Source organism: Danio rerio, chromosome 25 (assembly GCF_052040795.2).
Source record: "Danio rerio strain M-AB ecotype USA chromosome 25, GRCz13ab, whole genome shotgun sequence".
In the NCBI taxonomy this organism is placed as follows: domain Eukaryota; kingdom Metazoa; phylum Chordata; class Actinopteri; order Cypriniformes; family Danionidae; genus Danio; species Danio rerio.
In genome coordinates this window covers 18,571,435-18,597,526 of record NC_141045.1, presented here as the reverse complement: position 1 = coordinate 18,597,526, position 26,092 = coordinate 18,571,435, and the positions used below count along the sequence as shown (strand labels likewise).

General features: G+C 37.2%; 3 protein-coding genes across 8 annotated transcripts in view; 2 read left to right on the top strand and 1 right to left on the bottom strand.

Moving 5' to 3' along the window:
- Window positions 1–2,159: 2,159 nt before the first annotated feature.
- On the top strand, window positions 2,160–10,595 carry cyp2x6 (cytochrome P450, family 2, subfamily X, polypeptide 6). Of its 4 annotated transcripts, XM_087310729.1 has the most exons (10): window positions 2,160–2,194; window positions 2,260–2,362; window positions 2,436–2,598; window positions 3,542–3,694; window positions 3,804–3,964; window positions 5,580–5,753; window positions 5,878–6,016; window positions 6,273–6,460; window positions 6,538–6,679; window positions 8,380–8,890. In XM_087310729.1, the coding sequence occupies exons 3-10, from the start codon at window positions 2,571–2,573 to the stop codon at window positions 8,571–8,573; spliced, it is 1,179 nt and encodes a 392-aa protein (XP_087166855.1). In that variant the 5' UTR covers window positions 2,160–2,194; window positions 2,260–2,362; window positions 2,436–2,570; the 3' UTR covers window positions 8,574–8,890.
- A 2,003-nt stretch (window positions 10,596–12,598) lies between these two features.
- Window positions 12,599–20,466, top strand: setd6 (SET domain containing 6, protein lysine methyltransferase). Of its 3 annotated transcripts, none has more exon segments than NM_199600.1 (9): window positions 12,599–12,790; window positions 12,912–12,995; window positions 13,987–14,131; window positions 14,218–14,359; window positions 15,847–16,041; window positions 16,126–16,261; window positions 16,335–16,515; window positions 16,599–16,741; window positions 19,954–20,466. In NM_199600.1, coding segments are annotated over 9 exon segments (1,383 nt in total). In that variant the 5' UTR covers window positions 12,599–12,763; the 3' UTR covers window positions 20,284–20,466.
- Window positions 20,467–22,801: 2,335 nt separating this feature from the next.
- Window positions 22,802–26,092, bottom strand: part of cnot1 (CCR4-NOT transcription complex, subunit 1) — a 33,353-nt gene continuing 30,062 nt past the window's right edge. The window contains 8 exon segments of the mRNA NM_001079951.2: window positions 22,802–23,684; window positions 23,766–23,900; window positions 23,976–24,108; window positions 24,580–24,760; window positions 24,996–25,145; window positions 25,356–25,529; window positions 25,604–25,705; window positions 25,971–26,088. Of these exon segments, the coding sequence (NP_001073420.1) occupies window positions 23,606–23,684; window positions 23,766–23,900; window positions 23,976–24,108; window positions 24,580–24,760; window positions 24,996–25,145; window positions 25,356–25,529; window positions 25,604–25,705; window positions 25,971–26,088 (1,072 nt within the window). The 3' untranslated portion in view covers window positions 22,802–23,605.

Here is a 26,092-nt window from a genome sequence, read left to right as displayed (position 1 = left end):
CAGTTTTAGGCCCTTTGCTGTTTACAATTTACATGTTACCACTGGGAGACATTATTAGAAGACATGGGATCAGCTTTCACTGCTATGCAGATGATACTCAATTACATATTTCAACTAAACCTTATGAGATATCTGAACTGTCTAAGCTAACTGAGTGTATTAGAGATGTTAAAAACTGGATGACCAACAATTTTATTCTCTTAAACTCAGACAAAAGAGAATTAGTACTTATTGGGCCTAAATCTTGTACACAGCAGATCTCGCAACTCAATCTACAATTAGAGGGATACAAAGTTAGCATTAGCTCTAGTATAAAAGATCTGGGTGTCATATTAGACAGCAATCTAACTTTTGAAAACCATATATCCCATGTCACAAAAACTGCCTTCTTTCATCTGAGAAATATCGCTAAATTATTAAGTATGTAATAAGCCTATATAGTTTGCCACGTTTGACTACACAATTTTGCATGCATACACTGGTAAAAATGTATCCTTTTTAAAAAGATTATATATTTATTTGGAGGTGGGATAGGGAAAGGTCTGCAAGTCACGATTCGAACGAGGCTACTGGTGCTAACATTTAAAAAATATTTTAACATATTTTATACATACTTAAAGTTCACAGTTAGCAAGTCTCAAATCTTTTTTATTGCAATACTCAATTTCAAAACCAATTTTCAACTCTGTGCTAAAAACAACCAATGACCAAACACTAATGTTGAACTTTACCTAAGCATTTATATGAATGTTCAATTGTGTGTGTGTGTGTATATATGTGCAAATGTCAACCTTGCCATGAAAAAAGTTAAGTTTTCACCTAAATACGAAAACTTTTTTTTTTTTGTAAGCAAGTATTTTGCAGTACTTTAGAAATAATCAAGAATGCATATGTCAATGTTTTCAAACTATTCTTTTTGATTTACCAAAGTCACAAAAGTGGCAAATTAACATCTGTCAAACCCATAACTTAGAGATGTCACATTTGTAACAACGCTTTTTCCTCATAAATATGAAAATATTAAATGAAATGAAGCCAATTGTTTTTGTTCTATAGTGAGCCGACTCCTATCCTTTTGATGAAAAATGTTTTTTTTGGTTGTGCAGTTTAATTCACAGAATTTCTACAAAGTATGTTGTATACTGTAAGACTTTTTTGTCACATCCATAACGCATGTTTATTTTCCTCATTTCAAGTATAAAACATGTTTACAGGTTGATATTTTTCTGTTGTTTTTTGGGTTTTTTTAAGCTCTGTGGTTAGTTCTAGAACATCTAAACAAAAGTTTCAATATAGATTTCACATATAGTTTCTATGTGATTGTGAATTTATGTTTTGAGCCTTTACTGCAAATGTCATATCCATAACGCTGAAATTGCTCACTTATACACACACACACACACACACACACACACACACACACACACACACACACACACACACATATGTATATATATATATATATATATATATATATATATATATATATATATATATATATATATATATATATGTGTGTGTGTGTGTGTGTGTGTGTGTGTGTGTGTGTATGTGTTGTTGTTTGTGGTTTTATCCACATAATTGAGAACCAGTTTATTGAATCAGTGGTTTTTCACACCTTCATGCTCAATAAGGGTGATCAGATCAGTTGATGAGCAAAGGATACTGACATTTTTGTCCCTGACCTTATCAAATTATCAGCTTAAACAAAGAATAAATCAGTTTCTGAGATTACAGTTTCACTTCAACCCCCTTCTCCTGCTTACCAAAAGGTGACATTTGAAGAAATCTATTTATACAAAACCATAATTCAAATTTCAAGCTGAGATCCTGTTCTAGCACTGGTCATTATTATAGTTATCAATATATCAGAAAGCATCATGGTCTCTCTTTGTTTTAGTTATTGCAGATGATAAATAATTTGTTATTTTGGCCAATGGCCAAAGCCTTGGAGTTGTGTTTCAGATGGGTGATGGGAGGATAACACAATGGCCAATCCAAAGTCCTGTTTTACCTGTTTTTCTTTGTAAAAAGCCTTACCATCTTCAAGATATTGAACCAATCACCTTATCAGATGGTGGTTGTAGCCATTAGAGAATGTAGCAAGATCTAAGAGAAAGGTGTTGCTATATAAAAAGCTCCAGGAAGACCTGTCTACTACTCAAGCTTGTTTTGTGACTGCAGCTGGACAACAGTAAGCATGTTGGGTTCTTCTCTTCTTGTTGTAATATGCATTTTGCTCATCTTCTTCCTCATAAGGGTCAAGAAGCCAAAGAATTTTCCTCCAGGACCTCCTCCAGTTCCTATATTTGGAAATCTGCTTCAGCTCAACCTAGCTAATCCTTTAAAGGATTTTGAAAAAGTATGGTTTACTACTTCTCATCTTGAGTCAAAACTATTTTTTTCTGTACAATAATTGTCCGCTTTTTTTAAAGTTTGCAGAAAAATACGGGGAAATATTCAGCCTGTATACTGGATCGAGGCCAGCAGTCATTCTGAACAGTTTTGCAGTTATTAAAGAAGCTCTGGTTACCAAAGCTCAAGACTTTTCAGGACGACCTCAAGACTTCATGATCAGTCACGCCACAGAGAATAAAGGTAACTCCCAATAACAGTCCCAGATGTCAAATCGGCATTAAAATTGCAATCTAGGAAATTAAATTGCTTAGACAACAAAATTGCTTTTTTGACATTTCAGCTGCTAATGAAAAAAGTTCAAGCAAGGTTAATATTAAATGTGCTTTCTGAATGAGTTTAGAATCGTTTAATGAATGACTCAAGACAGTGAAGTCAAGATGGAGGAAATCAGGTTCTACAAAAGTAAACCCGTAGCTGATTAGTGATAATTGTATCAAAGGTTACCCAATATATTTATTCCACTTTGATTGTGTGAGCTGTGATTCCACTTTACTTGTTTTCACTAAAACAGCTGCATCAACCTAAAGCTAATTACCTTGATTTAACACTGTAAAAAATACTGGGTTGCACACAATCGATTTGTGTTGAGCCAACATAAAGGAATAAAGTTAACCTTTTAGTTTTTACAAATGTATGTGGATTAAACATAAAACATTTAAGTTAAAACATAATTCCCCACAAATTGCATTTCAAAAGAAATAAATACGAAAAACGCAATAGTTTAATTAATTTAAATAAAATAAACCAGTAGAGGAAAAGAGTGGGCATGACCATCCTGTGATTTCATCCGAGTGTAACCAATAGAAAAGCACAGAAATGAAAGAATAGGTCATCTTCCAATGTTTAGAAGGAAGAAAACACAATTGAACCCTCTTTTTCAAGCCAGTTTTTATGATGTAACCTTTATTTTAAAGAGTCATCAATTATTTATCTGGAAACATCGACAAGCAGAATAACAAAAGAGTTAGATCTCCCAGACTATCAGCGCTAATGCAAATCTGCAGCATAGCTAATTCAGTTTGTACGTTATACATTGACTATTAAATGAGTAAAAAGCAGATTAGAAGCTGTTAGAAAATGAATTTACGGACAATTATCATTAATGACTTCATCATTTTTTAAGGTATTGTGTTGGCTGACTATGGACCCGTTTTGAAGGGCCATCGACGCTTTGCTCTCATGACCATGAGAAATTTTGGTCTTGGCAAACAGTCCATGGAGGAGAGAATTCTGGGGGAAATTTCACATGTTGTTGATTACCTTGACAAAAACGCAGGTATTCATTTGTGATTTCAATTTCTTGCACAAGGTGTAGAACATTTTCTTTTAGATTTCAGTTTTTTTAGAATTTACCTTTTTTTTTTTTTTTTTTTTTTTTTTTACAGGAAAAAGAGTGGATCCTCACATTATGTTCCACAATGTTGCTTCAAATGTTATCAGTCTGCTTCTGTTTGGATGCCGTTTTGATTACAACAGTGAATTTCTTCAGTGCTACATCCAGCTCATTAATGAGATTTCAAAGATCATCAATGGACCCTGGAACATGGTAAGGTCTCAGATCAAAAGAGCTTATGAAATCATTTGACACTGTAGTTTTCTTTTTTTTACCCAAAGACGAGTTGTAGTGAGCTCTGAGGTGTTCATATTCATTTTTTAAAACAGCCATGTTCAGTAGTGGTATCTATACTGAAAAAACTACATTACCTATAATGAGTTAGAAACATTCCACCAATCAGCTGCAGTGAGATATAGGGCTCTATTTTAACGATCTAGACACAAAGTCTAAAAGCCATGGCGTAAAAGCATTAAGGGTGTGTCTGAATCCACTTTTGCTATTTTAAGTTTGGAAAAATAAGCTTTGCACCCCGGTGCATGGTCTAACAGGGTTGTGCTTATTCTCTTAATGAGTTACGTGTGTGCTTTGAATATAATGTGCATTAAACCAAGCAGAGTCGCATCTCCTATTCAGTTAGTGACATGGTGCATTTGCTATTTACATGGTTGACTTTTTAAGTGAATAGACTGAATGCTTCACTAGCGAAAAAACAGTTAAAAAGACCATATGCAGCACAAGGATAAAAAATGAGTCTCCTCCATTCAGCCTTTTTACTTTCTCTTTACTCCTTTAGTTTGGTGGATAAGGAAACGGTATTGTATGCTCTCCACTGAAGACATTCATTAGCCTACATATTTAATTTTAAGCGCAAAGATAGGTCTCAAAACTGTTTCTAAATTCAGTTCTAATTTCCAGCAAACGAAAAAAATTATTAATAATAAAACGTGGTCAAAAAACTGATTTATATCCAAACACACATCCTGTTCTTATGCCCCCTATGGTGATGCATACGTCTCTAAAACCCGTCAGAGGGACGAATCTAAACTTGTTTTTATTAAAACAAATATGAATATGTATATAATAAATAATACTGATAATTATAATAACATTATAAAAATGCAGATTGTCATGAATAAACTGAAAAAAGTCCCTCAATAAGCATGGAGGTAGTGGTATTTATATTTATGTAGAAAATAATAATTTATGTAACATTTTAATCCTTTTTTTTCACATGAAAAGATATTTACATATGTTTTATATTGATTGTATCAAAACAAAGAAAACAATCTGAAATTGTTGTTTTTAAGTTATGTATACCGTGATTTTACCGGTCCGGCCCGGCCCACTTGGGAATAGATTTTCCTCCATGTAGCCCCTGAGCTAAAATAAGTTTGACCCCTGCTGTACATTCTGTGTGTATTAAGCAATGTGTAATTGTTAGGACAGGCGCATAACTAACAACAGGCCAAGAAAGTGCCTTAGCAGCACCTCCTTTATAGACCAGCACTCCCATGAGTCCACAAACTGGCGCAAATGGATTTGCTATTTAAACAACATGGTGCAAAAGGTGAAAATTACTGTTGCCCTGTTCTGAATATAGCAACAAATTGCGCCAAACACATCTTGCGCCTTATTGCACTAGGTGTATGATAGGGCCTATGTGCCAAAATGCCATTTCAGCTTTAACCTTTGGATTTAATAGAAACCTAAATTTTATTCAAAATAAATACTATTTATTCTATTTTAATAAACATGACAAGTAAAAATGTAAGATATTAGTTTGCCTTAAAAAATAACTTTTTTCTTGTATGTTCTTTTCTACCAGATATACGACACATTTCCTTTATTGAGAATCCTGCCCCTGCCTTTTAAAAAAGCATTTGATCATGTAAAAGTAATAAAAAGTATGAATCTGAAGCTGATTGATGAACATAAGAGCACAAGAGTCCCAGGAGAGCCGAGAGACTTTATTGACTGCTATCTGGATGAGCTTGATAAGGTGCCACTTTCTGCTGACAAACACATCTGTACATTTGCACATCTGAATTGTACATTTATTAATGCCGAAATTGATAAATGCTTATACCACCACTTCAGACCGAAATGTATTCTACATTCTACAGGGAAAAAATTGTGTTTCCACCTTTTCCGAAGACAAGCTCCTCATGAGCATCATGGATCTGCACTTTGCAGGGACTGACACTATTTCTAACACCCTCCTCACTGCTTTCCTCTACCTCATGAACCACCCTGAGGTGCAAGGTTTGTGATTAAAAAGCACACATTCATTTTGTCAATTTAAATCAGAATTGAATTTAACCAGACAAAGTAAGAATGAATAAATAAATACAGTTTTTATGTGTACTTTGCACCGAAGAAGCTAAATGTGTGATGTTTTTTCATTACTGTTTTGCATATGTTAAGTTTTCAAAACTTTCAGAAGGATGTTAGCATTTTAGCAAAGCTAGCATGTCAAAAGAAACTTGAACATTCAAACACAGCCTTGTTTTCTAACCAGTAAAATGCCAGCAAGAGATTGATGATGTTCTGGAGGGTAAAGATCAGGTGATGTATGAAGACAGACACAATATGCCGTACACACTGGCTGTGATTCATGAGGTTCAGCGTGTCGCTAACACTGTACCGCTAAGTGTGTTTCACTCCACCACACGAGACACAGAGCTAATGGGCTACAGCATCCCAAAGGTGAGGAAACATTTGGAGCGACTTAAAGACTATTATACTTCAAAATAAACTGTAATCAATTGTTTCTTGTTTGTCAGGGAACTATAATCATTCCCAACCTTACCAGGGTGCTAAAAGAAGAAGGTCAGTGGAAGTTTCCTTATGAGTTCAACCCAGCAAACTTCCTGAATGAGCAGGGCCAGTTTGAGAAGCCTGAGGCTTTCATACCCTTCTCCACAGGTAACAGTTTTAAGTATTCAAGCACAGCATGAAACTGTTGTAGTTGCTATCATTTTTATACACTCTTTATTAGGTACACCTGTCCTAGTTTAATCAACCAATCATATGGCAGAAACTCAATGCATTTAGGCATGTAGACATGGTAAAGACGATCTGCTGCAGTTCAAACTGACCATCAGAATGGTGAAGAAAGGTGACTTAAGTAACTTTGAACATGGCATGGTTGTTGGTGCCAGTCGAGCTGGTCTGAATATTTCAGAAACTGCAGATCTACTGGGATTGTCATGCACAACCATCTCTAGGGTTCACAAAGAATGGTCCTAAAAAGAGAAAATATCCAGTGAGCAGCAGTTCTGTGGGCGCAAATGCCTTGTTGATGGCAGAGGTCAGAGGAGAATGGCCAGACTGGGTTGAGCTGATAGAAAGGCAACAGCAACTCAAATAACCACTTGTTACAACCGAGATATGCAGAAGAGCATCTCTGAACGCACAACACGTCCAACATTGAGGCAGATGGGCTACAAAAGCAGAAGACCACACTGGGTGCCTCTCCTGTCAGTTAAGAACAGGAAACTGAGGCAACAATTCACACAGGCTGACCAAAATTGGACAATATAAGATTGGAAAAACGTTGCCTGGTCTGATGAGTCACGGTTTCTGCTGCGACATTTGAATGGTAGGGTCAGAATTTGGCGTCAACAACATAAAAGCATGGATCCATCTTGCCTTGTATCAATGGTTCAGGCTGGTGGGGGTGGTGTAATGGTGTAGGGATATTTTCTTGGCACGCTTTGGGTCCATTACTACCAATTTAGCAATGTGTTAATGCCACAGCCTACCTGTGTATTGTTGCTGACCATGTCCATTCCTTTATAAACAGTGTACCCATTTTTTGATGGCTACTTCCAGCAGGATAATGCGCCATGTCATAAAGCATGAGTCATCTCAGACTGGTTTCTTGAACATGACAATGAGTTCACTGTACTCAAACGGCCTTCACAGTCACCAGAGATGAATCCAATAGAGCACCTTTGGGATGTGGTGGAACAGGAGATTTGCATTATGGATGTGCAGCTGATTAATCTGCAGCAACTGCGTGACGCCATCATGTCAATATGGAGCATAATCTCAGAGGAATATTTCCAGTATCTTGTTGAATCTATGCCACAAAGGTTTAAGGCAGGTCTGAAGACAAAAGGGAGTCTAATCCAGTACTAGTAAGATGTACCTAATAAAGTAGGTGGTGAGTGTATATTGCCACCAATTTTTATAAATGTTCTAAAAGTTTGTACCTCACATGAATATTTGTTCATACCATATCGAACTTAGGATCACAGACATCAGTCAAATCGCCCAGTGAAGTATCAGAGATGATTTCTGAAACCTCCTTTTTTTTTTAAATCTTAATTTTGTCACTCAAACTTGATAACACCACTGCATTGCTATCGGCTTTCTAGTAGGTCAACAATTATCTGAAAAGTTAACCTTTTCCAATTGGACAGCTTTGAGAATGATCATTTGCCAATTTGTTGTGGCCAAATATATCAAAAAATACTTATAATTCCTAAACGAAACTTCACAAAATCAGGGTCTGGTGTATTTCTTTTGGAAATGACCAGATATGGCTAAAAATAATTCTTGATATGAGGCCTTTAAGTACTTGAACACCTTTAGTTTATGCAACTTTGTTTTTTTTCCAGGTCTCCGTATGTGTCTGGGTGAAGGTCTGGCCCGTATGGAGCTCTTCTTGATTTTTGTCGCTCTGTTGAGGCGTTTTCAGTTTGAGTGGCCTGTAGATGCTGGGAAACCAGATTACACCCCTGTATTTGGGCTCACTTTGACACCCAAACCCTACAGAATGCACATCAGGCGGAGAGAAACAGTTAAACAGTGAATCGTGATGCTGACAGTGCTGCTGTATATAAAGTCTGTTGACTTTTTTCTATAGAGAAACTTTTTTTGTTTTTTAATAATTGTAATCTTTCTTAATGGATTTACCGTGAACTTCAAGACAATGGATGTGGCATTCAAATATAGTTTTGTGATTTTTGTCTTTTTTCCACCAACACCATAAAAGTTTAATCAATCTGAGACATTTCTTTGAGTCATTTCTAAATAACATCACAGTTTTGTGAAATAAATCTTTTTGCACATCTCAGATGTTCAGTTTGAAATGCGCATTTATATTAAAGCAATAAAGGCACAAAAAAATCTGTCGTCATTTGCTCTTTTCTTTTAATGAAACTTTTTAAATCTTTTTGTCCTGTTGAACACAAAAGATTTTTTGAAAAGTCCTGTATCTGACTTCCATAGTACCTTTTTCTACTATGAAAGTTGGTGAGTCCCAGAAACCACTAAATTACACAAGTACACTGTTTTCATAGGTATTCAAATTAATATTTTAAATATACCCTCTCAAATATATATATATATATATATATATATATATATATATATATATATATATATATATATATATATATATATATATATATTATTATTATTATTATTATTATTTTTAAGTAGTGAGATGCTAATGGTCTAATCTGATTTAGTGATTTATGCTAAGCTAAGCTAAAAGTGCTCCTGCCATACTCTGAGATCAACTTAAGGAATTAAAAAAGGTAAAACTCTTTAATTCTGAGGAACTGGTAAAATGAGTCTTTTTCTTTTTTTAAGTCTGAGTGGACTGTTTCTTTAAGGTATCACATATTGTCTAAATCAGGGGTGTCCAAACTCGGCCCTGGAGGGCTGGTGTCCTGCTGAGTTTAGCTCCAATTTGCTTCAACACACGTGCCAGGAAGTATCTAGTAAGAGCTTGATTAACTGGTTCAGGTGTGTTTGATTAGGGTTGGAGCTAAACTCTCCAGGACACTGGCCCTCAAGGACCGAGTTTGGACACCCCTCCCTGATCTAAGTCCTAAGTTAGGATTATAAAATATGATCCTTAATACACCTGTACACTATCAATTAAAATTTAGCATGTGTTTATTTACTTCACCCAAACAGTTCTTAGGATTAGTTTTTAAAAGTTCACCTAAAAATGAAAATGAACTCACTTAACACTGGCTTCTAAGTGGTTCCAAACCACATGAGTTTCTTTATCAGCTACTTTGAAGAAAGATGGAAACCTGCAACCATCCATATTTGTTTTTCCTACTATGAAAGTCAATAGTTACAGGTTTCTAGCTTTTTTTCAAAATATATACTTTTGTGTTCAAGAGAATAAACAAACTCATAAAAGTTTGAAACAAGGGGAAGTAAATAATGACAGAATTTCCATTTCTGGGTGATCTATCCCTTTAACAGACGACTAATAATCTAAACTAATAGACAGAATGGTATAAAAAGAAACAACTACAAGCCAGGTATACTTACAATACCTAATTATTTTTTTAGTTTAGTATGGTCAAACATATATTTAGACTTTTGTGTAATGCAGTGTAATTTTAAGTTGATGAGATATTGCCCAAACAATATTATGCTCTTTTTGTTGTTTTTGAAATGATCTCACTAAAACTTTGTGTGTGGGTACAACTTTTTTTAGTGCTGTTCGACAAGGACAAGTGGAAACTTCCTCGTGTTGAATCCAGCAGACGTCCAGAATAAACAGGACCAGCTGCAGGAATTCTGTTTGAAAAGATAACTTTGTCTGTGTTTACATGCATTATTGTTTTGTCGTTGTAGATTTATGTCACACACGATTTGTGTTGCTTCTGCAAATCTTTTAAAGAGACGCGAGTAATGGAATGTCATAAATCTCTTCATACTTGTCTTGCAGAGGAAGGAGATCAACCCTGTTGTGTTTCTGCATTTTGCTTCTGATGTTTGCTCAAGTTGATTTAAATATGCTTTTTAATGTTTTTCTTTTGCTCCAAAAAATAAGAAAATATAATTTGTCATTTTTATGCTTCTCACTTTAACAGGCCTATTTTTTCAGAAATATTCTTTAAATTGTATTTACTCAAACTTACAGCAAAATACTGTAATGACATTTACGGTACTACATATGTTGCTATAGATGAATTACCAGATTGTAAACATTTAGGATGTGCGCAGCGAGGTTGCAGAAAAAAAACGGGAGCGCTAGCATTTACAGCGAGAGAATGACATCTGATGCGGTACAGAGTTTGATGTTGTATTAGAGATGAGTTAAATTGATTATATTATATTATATATGTTATTTACATAATGCTTTCAGCGTATTATAACAGCTTGTCACTTAGTGATAAGCACAGTGATTCTGCGAAATTAATGTTAAAGTGAGCGGCGTTCATCTGACAGATCCATTTGCGAAAGCATCCTCCCAATGGATATTGGAGAAGATGAAATGGCCAAGCATCCAGCCCCAAATACAAAACTCATTGAAAGTCCAAGTGATGTTACAAGAGAAGTTAAAGGCCAACAAGTCTTTGTATGCCTACAATGTTGTTCTGCGTGATCATGTGCAAGAAATAATGTTCCATGATTGCCACATTCAAAACTATGTACTAGTGCTAAAAACTGAGATTCTGCCTAGCCAAAGACAAGAAAGGAAGAGGGAGCTGTCCAAGGCCTGGGTAATCATCAACAAGCAAAACTGCATTCTGACATCGAACTGCAGCTGTACGGCAGGGTGTGTGAACTTACATTTTTACTTTTCATTCTTAGAATTCAGTGTCCTGAGTTTAAAAACCATATTTAACTGTTTTTGCTAAATGTTATGAATGCTATGCTGTATGATTCAGCATAGTGTGAACTTACCTGATATGAAATGAGAACTGCACAGTCCAGCATTTTTAGTTAGGCCCTCACTCCATTCACATGATTGTCAGCCAAAGATTTCTGCAGTTGGCATTAAAGCAGTGAGGTGTACAGTAAAATTTAGTACAATTGTAAATTTACATTACATAGTAAATTTAAGTTTTCTATTTTTGGACTTTCAAATTTGGCATTTTACAGCAAAACACGACATGTTTGCTATTGCAACTGGTCTTATTTGCAATTGGTATGCGCGGCTGAACCCGTGAGACGCAGGTTGCTAATTCGTGTATTTTCAGTATTGTATATTTTTACAGTAAATATACACTATTTTTAGTTTTCTCATCTGTAAAACTTTCTATACAATAAAAAAATTACTTTTAAGTAATTTTTTTATTTAGCTATTTACTGTAAAACAGTTAAAATGGTAAATTACTGTACTTCCTATGATTGGCCAGGTTTCACACTCATTTATTTATTTGCTTTTTACGGTCATCCGATTAGCAGCAAATTAAAAAAATACTGTTTTAACGGCACCAAAAACATATTTCCCACAATGCATTTTTAAAATACAGTCACTGCATACCTGTCAAAATACAGTAAAATACAATTAATATTAAAGTTAAATACTGTGCAATTAGAAATTGCTAACAATGTTGTTTGCTCAAGGTTATATAGCAACAAAAGTACAGTTGAAAATGATTTATAAAGCATGTTATGATTTCCAGCTAATGAAAACTCCAGTGTGCTCTAGTATGAGGCATATGATAAACTATAATAAATACAGTAATACATTTTAGTTTTTACAACAGAACTGTGGTGTATTGTAGTATAATATACCCAATAGAAAACTACCGTATTAGGCTATTTGTTTATAACTATAGTTGTGTTACTACAGCATCTATATAATCCCAACAACAGATTAATTTAAGTACTGAAGTAGGCTATGGTAAAAAAAAACAAAAAAAAAAACATGTGGAACGTGCTACAAACACTAAGGACTGATAGATTGACTTTCTTGTCGAAAATGTACCGATAGCTCGATTTGTACGTTGATTTTAAAGTCTAAAACCTTAATATTAAGTAAAACATCGCGGATTGTATCTATTCATTTTGATTAGTTTTTCTGCGGTTATCTCATGCAAGCATAGTAGAGGGCGCTCGTGCACAGTACTGTGTTTGTTTTTACACACACTGGAAGAAGAAGAAGTGACCAGCGCTGCTTATCACATGGAGGCATTATAGGAAAATATATTATTATATTTTTATGTTGTTTTTCCGTGCAGTCGTCACTATAACAATATAGACTTTTATCACTCACCGACGGGTTTGCGTTTTAAAGAAATGGCGACGGAAGCAAAAAGACCAAAGGTAAGTTAGATTTTTTCTTAAGTTGTCAGTATAGTGACAGTTCACAAGTTATTAATATATACTTGATATTGGGACACAGATGTTTTAGAGTTTCTATGTTTATTATAATGTGTGCCTTTAGACAGGTGATGAAAAGAGTGTGCTGGAGCCCCTGAACAACTTCTTGCTGTGGTGTGAAAGTGTGCAGCTCACTCTCAGCGATAAGGTAAGTGTTTGTGTGTGTGTGTGTGTGTGTGTGTTGATAATTATTATAATTAAATTAAATACACAAATAATATAATGTGTGTATATTTGATATACATATCATAATGTTGTGTGCATGTATGATGTTATGCATGTGTTAATGTTATGTCGATTCTTGGGACGTTATACCTAATATTTATTCAGATTTACATTATATTATAAAATATTATTTTTTCATATTGTTTCGTATATTAAAATGAATTAAATAAACAAAATTAAATTTATAATAAAATATTGCTAGTAAAACGCTGTAATAGTCAGAGTTATTTTAGCTTTATTTGTAAATTTTGTGTTGTATTAATATTTTTAAATAGTTTTTTTATATTTGTAATTTAATATTTCAATGTATATAAAAGTTTAAACAAATATATTAAAGTTTAAATGTTTTTTTTAAATATGTAAATGTTATTATTAATCCGGGCTATTTTAGTGTTTATATAATATTTATTGCTATAATATAAATAATAATATTACTCATATTTATTATTTTAAAATTACTTTAAATTTTTTGTATACAATTGTATACTTTTTTAATGTAAGGTTTATATCTTAATAATTTTAAATTATTTTTTTATTCTTTCTTTTATTCCTTGAAAGAATAGTTCACCAAAAAAATTAAGTATTTCATGACTTACTCGCCATCCACTTACTTCAAACATGTTCAAGTTTCATTCTTCTGTTGGACACAAAAGAATATAATTTGAAGAATGTTGGAATCCGGATGGCACTAGCCATTGACTTTTTAGTATTTTCTTTTTCTACTATGGATGTCATTTTTCAAAATTACTTATTTTGTGGATTTTTACCATGTTTGGAACAAGTAAATGCTGAGGCAATATTAATCTCTGGGATTGTGAACCCACTTTAAGTATAAAATGCTTGATTATACAAGCTCTTGTCAAGATGATAAACTTAAGATATTTACTCACCATAGTCTACTTTAATTTCTATAGGTGTACTTAAGTAAAGAGGGTACAGCAGCAGAATATGGTATGCTTGCCAAAGAGGACATTGAAGAGGGACACGTCCTGTTCACCATTCCCAGAGATGCTCTTCTGCATCAGGGCACTACCAAAGTCAAAAAAGTGCTGGAAGAAGGTATGGAAACTTTCAGATGTATTCAAAAAACACCTTCTGTAGCAGTTTTGTAGCCTCCATATCTTGAATTCAAGTGTGTTTTCTAGGAAAGAAGTGTTTGGAGAGTGCGTCAGGCTGGGTACCTCTTCTTCTGAGTCTCATGTATGAGTACACCTCTTCAACATCCCACTGGAAACCATATTTGTCTCTTTGGCCAGATTTTAGGACTCTGGATCAACCCATGTTCTGGTGAGACCTTTCAGATATCCTTCACGGATCCTACTGATTATTATGGTCATCATGTTTAAGTTGAACCAGGCGCTAAAACATGTTAGAAATGTGTTAGCAAAACATGTAAGCCATTTGTTGAACATGCTCAAAACATGTTAATACTGAAACGTTCAATTCTTAGTCATGATATTTGCGTTTTAATAGGAATTCCAGCAATATGGTGAAATATGTTAGCCATATGCTAAAACATGAATGAAATGTGTTGCTATATCTTACTAAAACATGTACATAAATCTACAGGGTGGGCCATTTGTACGGATACACCTTAATAAAATGGGAATGGTTGGTGATATTAACGTCCTGTTTGTGGCATATTAGTATATGTGAGGGGGCTTGTAAATAACTCATGAAAGAATAAAGTTACGTTAAAACCAAGCACACCATTGTTTTTCTTGTGAAATTTCCAGTAAGTTTTTTTAAGGTGTATCCATAAATGGCCCACCCTGTAGATTTTAACAAAAAGTTAATGCTTTGACATGTTGTTAGAATATATGTGTCTTGATTTTCAGATGCTCGAAACAGTCTTAAGAGATTTGAACATGTTTAAACAACATGTAGCAACATGTTGTATCACATAGCTAATATGTTTAGCATGTAATTACACATTTCTAGTTCTGGTTTTAGTGCATTTCTCTTAACAAAGTTGCTAGAATTTGTCACAGTTCTTGTCTGACCTTGTTTGCTTGCAGGTTTCAATGAATGGCTAACATGTTTTACCATGTTGTTAGAATTCCTGTGCCTCTATGCTTAGACCTTTAACAGAAAAGGTCAGAGGAGGAGTGTGATCAATTCCAGCAACTTTTAAAAGCGATGCACTAAAACCTATTAGAAATGTAATAATGACATGTTAATTAACCTCAAAACATGCTAAACACGTTAGCCATGTGCTAATCATACTTAAAACGTGTTGCTACATGTTTCTAAAAACATGTTCAAATTTCTATAGTCTGTTATGAAGGCCTGAGGATTGGTAATAACACGTTAATTAACCTAGAAACATACTAAACACATTAGCAATGTGCTAATCATACTATAAACGTTGCTACATGTTGCTAAAACAGGTTCAAATCTCCATATACTGTTATGATGGCCTGAGGATTGGTAACAACGCGTTAATTAACATAGAAACATGCTTAACATACTAATCATACTAAAAACGTTGCTACATGTTGCTAGAACTTCTACAGACTGTGTTATAAAGGCCGGAGGATTGGTAATAACACGTTAATTAAGATAGAAACATGCTAAACACATTAGCAATGTGCTAATCATACTATAAACAAGAAACGTGTTGCTAAAACAGGTTCAAATTTCTATAGACTGCTTTGAAAGTCTGATGATTGTCATTAACATGTTAATTAACATGTCTTTAAACAAGCTAAACACATTAGCCATATGCTAAAACACATTCAGTTCATTGGAGTCACAATGCTTATGTTTTGAAGGTCTGAAGAGGAGTGTGATAAACTCCTAAAAGGCACAGAAATTCCTGAGTCAGTCATCACTGACCTGAGAAAACTCCAGGATGAGTACAATAGCGTGGTCCTCCCCTTCATGAAGTCCCATCCTGACCTGTGGGACCCTGAGAAGCACAACCTGGAGCTCTACAAGAGCCTTGTTGCATTTGTTATGGCCTATAGGTGAGGAATCAGCAGCAGGCAGCAGAATTAGCTTGAATGTAAACATTAGCAGGCATCATGTTTGCTAACATTTCCTCAACTCAGCTTCCAAGAGCCTGTAGAAGATGATGATGAAGATGAAGAGGATGATGAAAAAAAGCCAATCCTTCCAATGATGGTGCCAATGGCCGACATGCTGAATCACATTTCCAAGCACAATGCCAATCTGGAATACACTCCTGTATTATTATTTTCTATCTTTGTGTTTGTTTATTGTGGTGGATGCTTCGATCTCTCACAGCTCATGTCTTTAGGAGTGTTTGAAGATGGTGTCAATACGGCGTATTGGGAAGGGCGAGGAGGTGTTCAACACATACGGGCAGATGGCAAACTGGCAGCTCCTCCACATGTATGGATTTGCGGAGCCATTTCCTAATAATATCAACGAGACAGCAGATATTAAGATGGCCAGTGTGTACAAAGCTGCAGCGCAAGGTGATGCTTTCAAATGTTAATAAAGTTGTTTAGAGCACAGAATGAAGCTTCTTAGCGTAATGTTTTTTTAATTACAATTGCAGTGGCACGAAGTGAAGCAAATCAGCAGCTCTTAGAGGACAAATGGAAGATGTTGTGTGAGATGGAGGTTGTGGGAGAGAAAGGAGTCTTCATATTTGGCCAGTCTGGCTCTTTAACATATCATGAGCTCTACACCACACTGAAGGTAAACATTTAACATGTTTTAAAGTTATTACATTTAGTTTGAAACAAGATTTGTTTGTTCAAAATACTTAATCACTTTGATTTAACCTAATTAAGACATTAAATAGACAAGGTTGTGAAGAGGCGACGCAGTGGCGCAGTAGGTAGTGCTGTCACCTCACAGCAAGAAGGTCGCTGGTTCAAGCCTCGGCTGGGTTAGTTGCCGTTTCTGTGTGGAGTTTGCATTTCCTCTGGGTGATCCGGTTTTCCCCACAGTCCATAGACATGCAGTACAGGGGAATTGGGTAGGCTGAATTGTCAATAGTATATGAGTGTAAAGGAGTGTGTATAAATGCTTCCCAGAGATGGGTTGCAGCTGGAAGGGTATCCGCTGCGTAAACTATGTGCTGTTCATTCCGCTGTGTCAACCCCGGATTAATAAAGGGACTAAGCCAAAAAGAAAATGAATGATTGAATGAAAGGTTGCGAAGACTGTGTAACTTTTCATTATTTTACTCAAAGTAGTCACGTTAAAAAGGGTAACCACTAGGATTACAGTGAAATACCAGTACCAACAAATATCTGTTCTATGCATATATGTATATTTTATTTCTTGAATGGAAAATATGTTGGATTAATCAATAATTCATTCATTCATTCATTTTCTTGTCGGCTTAGTCCCTTTATTAATCCGGGGTCGCCACATCGGAATGAACCGCCAACTTAACCAGCAAGTTTTTACGCAGCGGATGCCCTTCCAGCCGCAACCCATCTCTGGGAAACTTCCACACACATATTCACACACACTCATACACTACGGACAATTTGGCCTACCCAATTCACCTGCACCACATGTTTATGGACTGTGGGGGAAACCGGAGCACCCAGAGGAAACCCACGCGAAGGCAGGGAGAACATGCAGTCTCTACACAGAAACGCCAACTGAGCCGAGGTTCGAATCAGCGACCTTCTTGCTGTGAGGCGACAGCACTACCTACTGCGCCATTGCCTCGACCCTTAATCAATAATGTAGAAAAAATAAAATGAAGAAATCCCCAATGTCTTTGAAACTTCTCTCAAAACAAAAAAAAAATGTCTTAGCTTTTGGATGATGGTCACTTATTCTGAGCGAGAAAAAAAACCTTGAGTGTGTTGAAAGACCTGCAGACTTGCAGATAATGGATAAATGAAACTTCATGATGGCATCCACAATAAATAATCTTAATCAGACAGCATACCATTAAGACAATAAGAAAGTCCTTCTAACAAAAGAAACAAAAAAACACCATAAACAAACATAAGAATTTCAAACATATTTAAAGAAGAAATAATTTAAACATACTCACAGGCTGAGCTAAAAACTCAAGGTTTCCCAACTAAGACTTCACAATTACCTACAGTTTGAAGTAGCTCCAAAGAACCATGGCTGAGTCCGAAACCGCCTACTACTCAGTAGGTACTGCATTGGAATTTAAACGTACTACTCGGCCGTATGTTCTATACAGTATGAACGTGAAAAGTATGAATGGAACTCGGACTTACTACATCCGCCATTTTGTTGTTTCACTCCCATTCATAAATTCTCGGGGCATCATGGGATAGCGCAGCATACATGGGATGCGGTACCTCTCTTATACTGATTTTCGAATTCTACGATTTCGGACATACTACTCAGCTTGCATACTGATTTTAGCATACTGTATAGTATGGAAGTATGCGGTTTCGGACACAGCCCATGTGTTCCCTCTACCACAACTGAATCTACTTCTTCATTCCCCCACTCACCTATTATACATTATAGGTGTCTCTCAAGTGACAGACATTTCATTCTGTTACAACAGACAGCGATGACATTCAAAAGGTTGTGCAAGCTTTGTGGGGAGAGAGCTACCATGGCACACATCTTGTCAGGGTGTAAAACAGCACTTGCCCAAGGTGGAGACAGGTGGCGCCATGTCAAGATGCTCGCTAACACTTTGGAGCAAGAGAGATGCAAGAAACACCAACCACATGGGAGAGCAATACCATTAATCAAGTTTGTAAGAGCAGGTTAAAAGCCACTAACCACAATAACTTCAAGAACCAATCTGACCTGAGGTAGACCTGAGGAAAAGACTGCTATTCCCCCCGGTTGTCCAGACAACCCTGAGGCCTGATGCAGTACTGTGGTCTAAAGAGACAAATATCATTCTCATCGAACTTACAGTCCCATGGGTAGAGGGTTGTGAGCAAGCGTTTGAGAGGAAGAGCGCCAAATACCAGAACCTCTTGAAGGTTGGCAGGCATGAGTTATCCCAGTAGAGGTCAGCTGTAGAGGATTCCCTGCCCAGCTATGGAGGATGCTTACAGCGTTTGGGGTGATGGGGAGGGAGAGAAAGATGTTCTCAGGATGGAAGAGGCTGAAGAGAGAGCTCAGCCTCTTGCTGGAAATGGAGCAGGAGAGAGGAGCTTAGCTGGAAGCCAGAGGGAGTTGATGGGCAGTGATTTGGCCACCACTCCTGACCCAACAATATTGAGGGTGCTGCGGTTTAGGATTGAGAAACCCAATGATCATTGGATAATTCCTGGCCAAGGCTACATTCACAAAAAGTGAATGGAGGAGAAGCATCTTTGGATGCAATTGTAATTCAAGAAAACGTTTGAACTTTAAATACATTCATACTATTAATAAAACTACAAAATATACTCAGAGATACAAAAATATCCATTTATTAAATTATTTTTAATTTGATCGATTTTTTTTGGCCAACAATTTAAATCTGCATCCATAAAACAACAAAAAACGCTTAATAAAAGCTAAAATGCTAATCTTTTTATAGCTTAGCGTAGCATGAGAATACAATAGACATATTTTACTCCACACTCACTTTAAATGTTCAATCAAGTATTGGAACTTTCTTCTGTACACTAAAATGGCTTTGCACAGAATGAGACTGAAATTATAATGCTTTATTAATTACATACAGTTACACCAAACTATTGCTTTGCTAATTAGCGTTTCATTTTGAAGATTATTCTTATAAAAATAAATGTTTGAAGAACACAGTAAGGGGCCGTTCATGTGTCTAAGATCGTGTGGAAATCCGTTTCCTTCAGCATTTTCAATGCGCTTTGTGCTTGCGCTCCTGTCATAGCCAGTTGGAAAGGTGTACCTAATAAAGTGGCCAGTCAGTGTACGTTATAACATAATAAATAATCCCATTGCAAAATTGTAATGCTACATTTTTGGTCTAGGTCCTGTGTATGTCTTCACACATTTTTGAGGACTTTCGTGAAAACGAAGGCTGGGAGGAGGATGATGAGGACGACGATGATAAAATGGAGCAGGATCTGAGTTTTGAAGGACTGGCCAGTTTGTCTGTGGAGTGGAAACGTCTCCTGTATGTGGCAGCTACTGAGACGCTGGACTCTTATAATGAGGATGTCGAGACAGACAGGAGGCTGATGGAGGATCAGAGAGCTCTGGCTGAACTCAGCAGTAGAGAGAGGAGAGCTTTGTATGTGCGCCTCGGTCAGAAGAACATCCTGCAGCGAATACAGCAGCTCACCAAACCTGCATCTTAAAGTATGCTTTCCACAAACATTCTTATACAGTGCTGAAACTGCATTCTGGGAAACATCGTGTTGGAGAAACATTACTGTAACAATTGCAAATGCTGAATAATTCTGAGCTGTTGTGAAACATATTTAGCATAAAATTTGCTTAAAGTCCATTTACATCTACATCTGGCAGGCATTGTTAAAAAATAAAAAAAGATCTGTATTTTGTGGGGAATAAGGGTGTTCACACTTGGCAGATTTGGATTGATTAAAGTGAAATTTATAAACTAATTTCGAGAGGATCACATGCTTATGATTGACCACAGCCGGTCCTGCAGTAGCTAATACATGATTCTCCAATCAGATGATTCCTAAGTCACTATAATTCTAGAATACTCCACAACCATCTTCGTCTTCATTTTCTGGGCAGAGTTTGCATGTTCTTCCCATGTCCAATTCCCCCAGATTCCTCCAACCGTCCAAAGACGTGTTATTCGCAAACCGACTAGGCTATATTGGCACCATAGTCTAGCTCCTAGCATCAGTATTTAATTCTCAAAGCAGTTCACCTATACCCACATCAGCGGGGGAGCTTTAACATTTACCCAAGCTCAATCTCCCTTCTCACCCTGCAAACGGGATGGAGCTCAGGGCTCTCCCGGGACAGTATTGCAAACAAGCATATTATAAATCATCAGCTAAGTGTGAACTCTTGAGATGAACTCTGGTAAAATTCCACTGTTGTGATCAAGACAACCATTTTACCCCTTTTGAAAAGAGTTGACACATTAATAAAATTTTAGCAACATTACAAATGCAAGAAGGCCTGATGTAAAGTGAAGGAACACTAATTTTTTTTCAGGGGGAAATAATTTACATTTTATAAAGTCACCCATTTTAGAAATATGAATCCATTCAGCCGCTCTGGGTCTGGCAGGAACACTTAGCTTAGAGCTTTGAATTTAATTAGACTAATACAATCCTGCAATATTTTCTTAATAATGATGTTCCAATTTAAAGGTTGACTTCAGTATTTAAATTGTGTACTAAGACACATTGCTATTTTCTAAGTGGTTATGGCTAGGAACTGTACTCTCATTGTGGTGTAATAATCAAGGAACTTTGTCATCATATGATAGTAAGGCAATAAAGTCCCTTGATTATTACGCTGGAATGAGAGTAAAGTTCCATGCCATGTCAACTTGGAAAAAAGCAACTTTTCATTTCTTTCTGTGTCTTACTACACAATTTTAATACAAAAGTGTCAAACCTTAAATTGGAAAATGATCAAACTTTGAGTGAGATGCTAATAGTCTAATGCAGGGGCGCTCAATCCTGTTCCTGGAGATCTCGCTTCCTGCAGAGTTCACCTGTCTATAATTACCAAGTGCTCATTCAGATCCTTCTTAGTTGTGTTTGATCAGCGTTGAAGCTAAACTCTGCAGGAAGGTAGATCTTTGGGAATAGGGTTAAACCAGTGGTGCTCAACCCTGTTCCTGGAGATCGACCATCCTGCAAAGTTAAGCTCTAACCCTGATCAAACACCTGAACCAATTAATTAGGACCTGAACAGCACTTGATAGCTACAGGCAAGGTGTGTTTGATATGGGTTGCAACTGAAATCTGAAGAAAGGTCGATCTTCCAGAACAGGGTTGGTCACACCTGGGTTAAACCCTCCTGGTCTAATGTATAGGTCTCAAACTTGATTCCTGGAGGGCCACAGCTCTGCAGTTTTGCTTCAACCCTAATCAAACACAGCTTATCCGAATAATCGAAGTGTTCAAGGCTACAAGAGAATATTAAGCAGGTTTAAGTTGGAGGTGGTTGGAGCTAAACTATGCAGAGCTGTGGCCCTCCAGGAATTGAGTTTAAGACCACTGGTCAAATGTGATTCAATCATTAATGCCAAATTAAAAGTGATCCCGCCAAATCTGAAATCAGATGAATGGGCTACAAAATGGTAAATCTTAACTTTAACTCTTTGGAACTTGTAAAATTAGCCCATTACAGGAAAAAAAGGTGTTCCTTAAACACAGGAGAAACTCACAATAATATAAATTCCTATCTGCTTGTTAAGTCGTGACGTATGGAGTACTGTTTCCGGGTCCAAGCCGCTACTCATTTGAATTGAGAAAATATTAGTCTATGACTTTTTAGTCATATCACACATAAAAGTGAATTTTATATAAAATTGTCCACGACATAATTATGTCAAAACATATGTTCTGGACCAATATTTTAACAATTTATAAAAAACAATTCACTTTCTGGCATCTAATATTAGCAACAGGTCGATCCTGACTTTTGGATGTATTAGATCACTTTGTAAACGTTTATTATTACCATTTGTTTAGTCTCCCCATAGAGATTGATAGAGTGCATTGACCTGGAAGCTGCTTCATATGACATCACACTTAACAAGTGCATTGGACTGCCCGAATCTATAATTCGTCCATCACAATCTTTTTTTGTAATCTGCATTACAAGATCTGTTCAAAACCATAGCACAGAAAACAAAATCAAATAACTAGCAAGCAAATGTGCAGTTCAAGTGTTTAATGCAGTAACTACAGAATGCATACATACAGGAAATAAGTAGCGGAACTAAAGGCAACTACAAAGTACTACAAAATACAACACGCGGACCAATACATTTACAAAACATTCGAAATCCTTACAAAATGAGCTGTATTGGTCCTTTTTTTTTGTTCTGCAAGTTGAATCTTTGTACAAACTCCGAAGATCCAATTTACCAACAAATTGAATATTTCCACAATTGTACAAGTGCCAGGGAGAACCTCCAACCCAAGATTTGTTTCATCACAGGTGCAAACCAGTGACCCCCCAACCCCCTCCCTGCAGTCCAGGACGTCGGTCCGATCCTATCAGCTCACCACACTGATAGCTCTCCCCTTAAAAACCAAACCACAAAAGGAAAAATAAAAGGAAATAAAACAAGACCGCTTTCCTCAGCCACTACTACCAAGCTTCCAAACAAAAGTCAATCAGTCTTGAAGGCAAAAATAATTTATGGAGAGCTAGGGGGAGCCAAAGAGCAAGGAGTGAAATGTGCTCAAGCTTGTGCCTCAGTTTCAACAAAATAACTCAATCTGCTTCTTACACGTCCCTTTTTAATATTTACATTGAACATTTTAACTTGTTGAGGGAGGGAAAAAAGAAAACCAAAAACAAAACTCCTCATTTCGGATACCACCCAGTGGCAGGCAAGCAAGAATCCAGTGCTGGCTGTGTGTCGATCAGACGTGCAGGGCCATTGGTGGGGGCAAATGAAGGGTTGGGAAGAGGGAGATCTCTCTCTCTGGGCACGAGAATAAGTCCTGCAGCTTAACTGGCACCGGTTCCCTCCATCACCTGCTGGGCCTGCTTCTGCCCCATACAGCACTGAGCCACTGACTGGAACAACCTGCAGACAGACCAACAACAAAATGTATTTCTTGTCTCATAAAATACAAACGATGTGAACATGTCATGCTAGACCCCTTACTTCTCGATCTCTGGGGCGCAGTGCACAAAATCATGGCTCCAGAACTTGAAGGCAGGGTTCTTGATCAGCTCTATGAAGGTGATGAGCAGACCCCACGGGTGTGGCCTGTTCACAATCAGCCTCTCCAGCAAGACCCTGAATGACACCATCACTCGTTAGCTAACAGACAAGTACTTAAAAGCACTTCAAAATCGAGGTAACTCAATATACCTGGTGATCTGCTCTTGAATGGCTTCAGCATTGGCCTCGGCAAACAGATACAGCATGGTACAGCTGAAGTAGTGCGTGTGGCTGTTTGGATAACGCAGCTGATTGGCTATCGCATTCAGGAACAGATAGCGACCTGGGAGGAGGAGAGCAATTCACTATGGGTGCATCCAAAATCACATTCTTTCATACAATATAGCACGCTAAAATCATTATGCGAGCTGAGTAGTATGTTCCAGTGAAACAGGCTGAAGGTATGAATCAGTATGCAAGAAGTACTCGGATGACCTACTACTTCTTGAGAGACTCTGAAGTTTGCATCCGATGCAGGCTGCGCTATTCCATGATGCCCCGCGAGAGAATTCGTGAATAGGAGTGGAGCAATGCAACTCACAGGTAGGTCATCATTACAAAATGTTGGAAGTAGTAAGTCCGAGTTTCATTCATACTACTCTCATTCATACTGTATAGAACGTACTTTTTTAACGGTCGAGTAGAAATTCAAATGCAGTACCTACTGAGTAGTAGGCTGTTTTGGACACAAGTAAGTTAAAGCCAGAGGAAGTGTAATAAGAAAAAAAAAGGAAGATCACATTCTGCAACTCACCCTCAGTGTCTAGATCGACTGCGAGGTTCTGGAAGATGTCCATGTGTGCCGAGTGTGTGATGGTGCTCATGGAGGGAGTGCTGCCCTTGTTGTGAATGTGGGCAATGGCCTGGGTTCCAACGTACAGCACCAGAGCGTTGATCAGCTGAATGTTGTAGCGGTTGCCTGGCTCATTGGACACCTGGAAAAATTATTGGAATAATTCTTATTAATTATTCACTAAAACTAAAGAGAAAATATCTTGTTCAACCAATCCACTGCAAGGAGAGCAAAGAAAAGGTATCTCTGTAAAAGAGCTGCATGGGATTATCCTGGAATGCAAAGTTTGTTTCAGGAAATCAGTGGCATTACCGCATAACAAATTTCAAAAAAAGAATACTAAACAGAGGTATCGAGATACCTTGGCAATCTCTTACCTGCAGGTTGCTGCGCAGCTCAGAGAGGAAGGTGACAGGAGAGCGGGTCTTGAGGTAGGAGTCAAGATCCTTCTTAAACTGGGACGGCATCACACCAGTGAAGTTTGTGAGGATGCGGGGAGCGATGTTGATCTCACTCAGCATATCCACCTAGAGAACATGTAGAAATTATTACAGGTTCCACAACAACCCAGTCCCAGTTGACACCACAAACTACTTGACACAAAATGCTACATTCACTGTTGTGTTGAAGTCTTGGACACCCTACTGTCTCGTGGACTTAATGGACATGCTCAAGTCTACATGAAGCAAGTCTTTTGAACCTAAATTACAACAACATCAACGCATCACTATCACTACCTTTAAATTAGGGGTGAAGGGGTCCGGAAGCCTCATGTTGCGGGGGAAGGCACTCAGGATCAGATTCCTCAGCTGGATGCAGTTGGGTGGGATGACATCACAGAATCCGTAATGGTAGTCGCACAGGAATTCTGGGAAGTCATGTAGCAGGACAAGCAGCACACGAAGTGTTCCCTTGGAGGAAAGAAAATGCATAGTCACAAAACGAACCAAAAATGCTAGACATGCTTTTGAAGTCAAGTTCATACCTTGTAGAGAATTTGCATAGGTTTGTTGAGTTCAACATTCCTTAGGAAGGGTGCAAGATATTTAAACAAGTCTATCAGCAGCTGGGCATACATAGGCCAACCCTGCAATAGAGGACACAGATGTTAAAGGAAGAAGGTGGTCTCTGCAATAGACTGACATGGATATGAGATTAGCAGGGATATCAGAGATGTCTAATATTGCTCCTGGGGGGCAATTTTCATTTTTAGCTAAGCTCCAGCAAACCTGCTGGTTGTTTCTAAAGACCTTGGCTTCTCTCTAGGTCAGAAAAATCCCCAGCAAGAAATGGCCCCCTGAAGCATGACTGTACACCCCTGACAAATGACAATTCCCACAGCAGATACAGACCTTCTGTTGTGGGGTGTGAGCAAGCATCCTGGCAATGAAGATGCGGTGAGAGATGAGCTCTAGCCAAGCATACACAAAACCAGGTGCTTTAGTCGGCCTCAGGATGTGGAAGGTGTTGCTAA

Bases quoted from the DNA above. Each gene is read 5' to 3' on its own strand.
- cyp2x6 (XM_087310727.1), top strand. From the start codon at position 2,201: ATGTTGGGTTCTTCTCTTCTTGTTGTAATATGCATTTTGCTCATCTTC. The intron at 3,695-3,803 runs GTATTCATTTGT...TTTTTTTTACAG, and splicing joins TTACCTTGACAAAAACGCAG to GAAAAAGAGTGGATCCTCAC. The intron at 6,680-10,226 runs GTAACAGTTTTA...AACTTTTTTTAG, and splicing joins TTTCATACCCTTCTCCACAG to TGCTGTTCGACAAGGACAAG.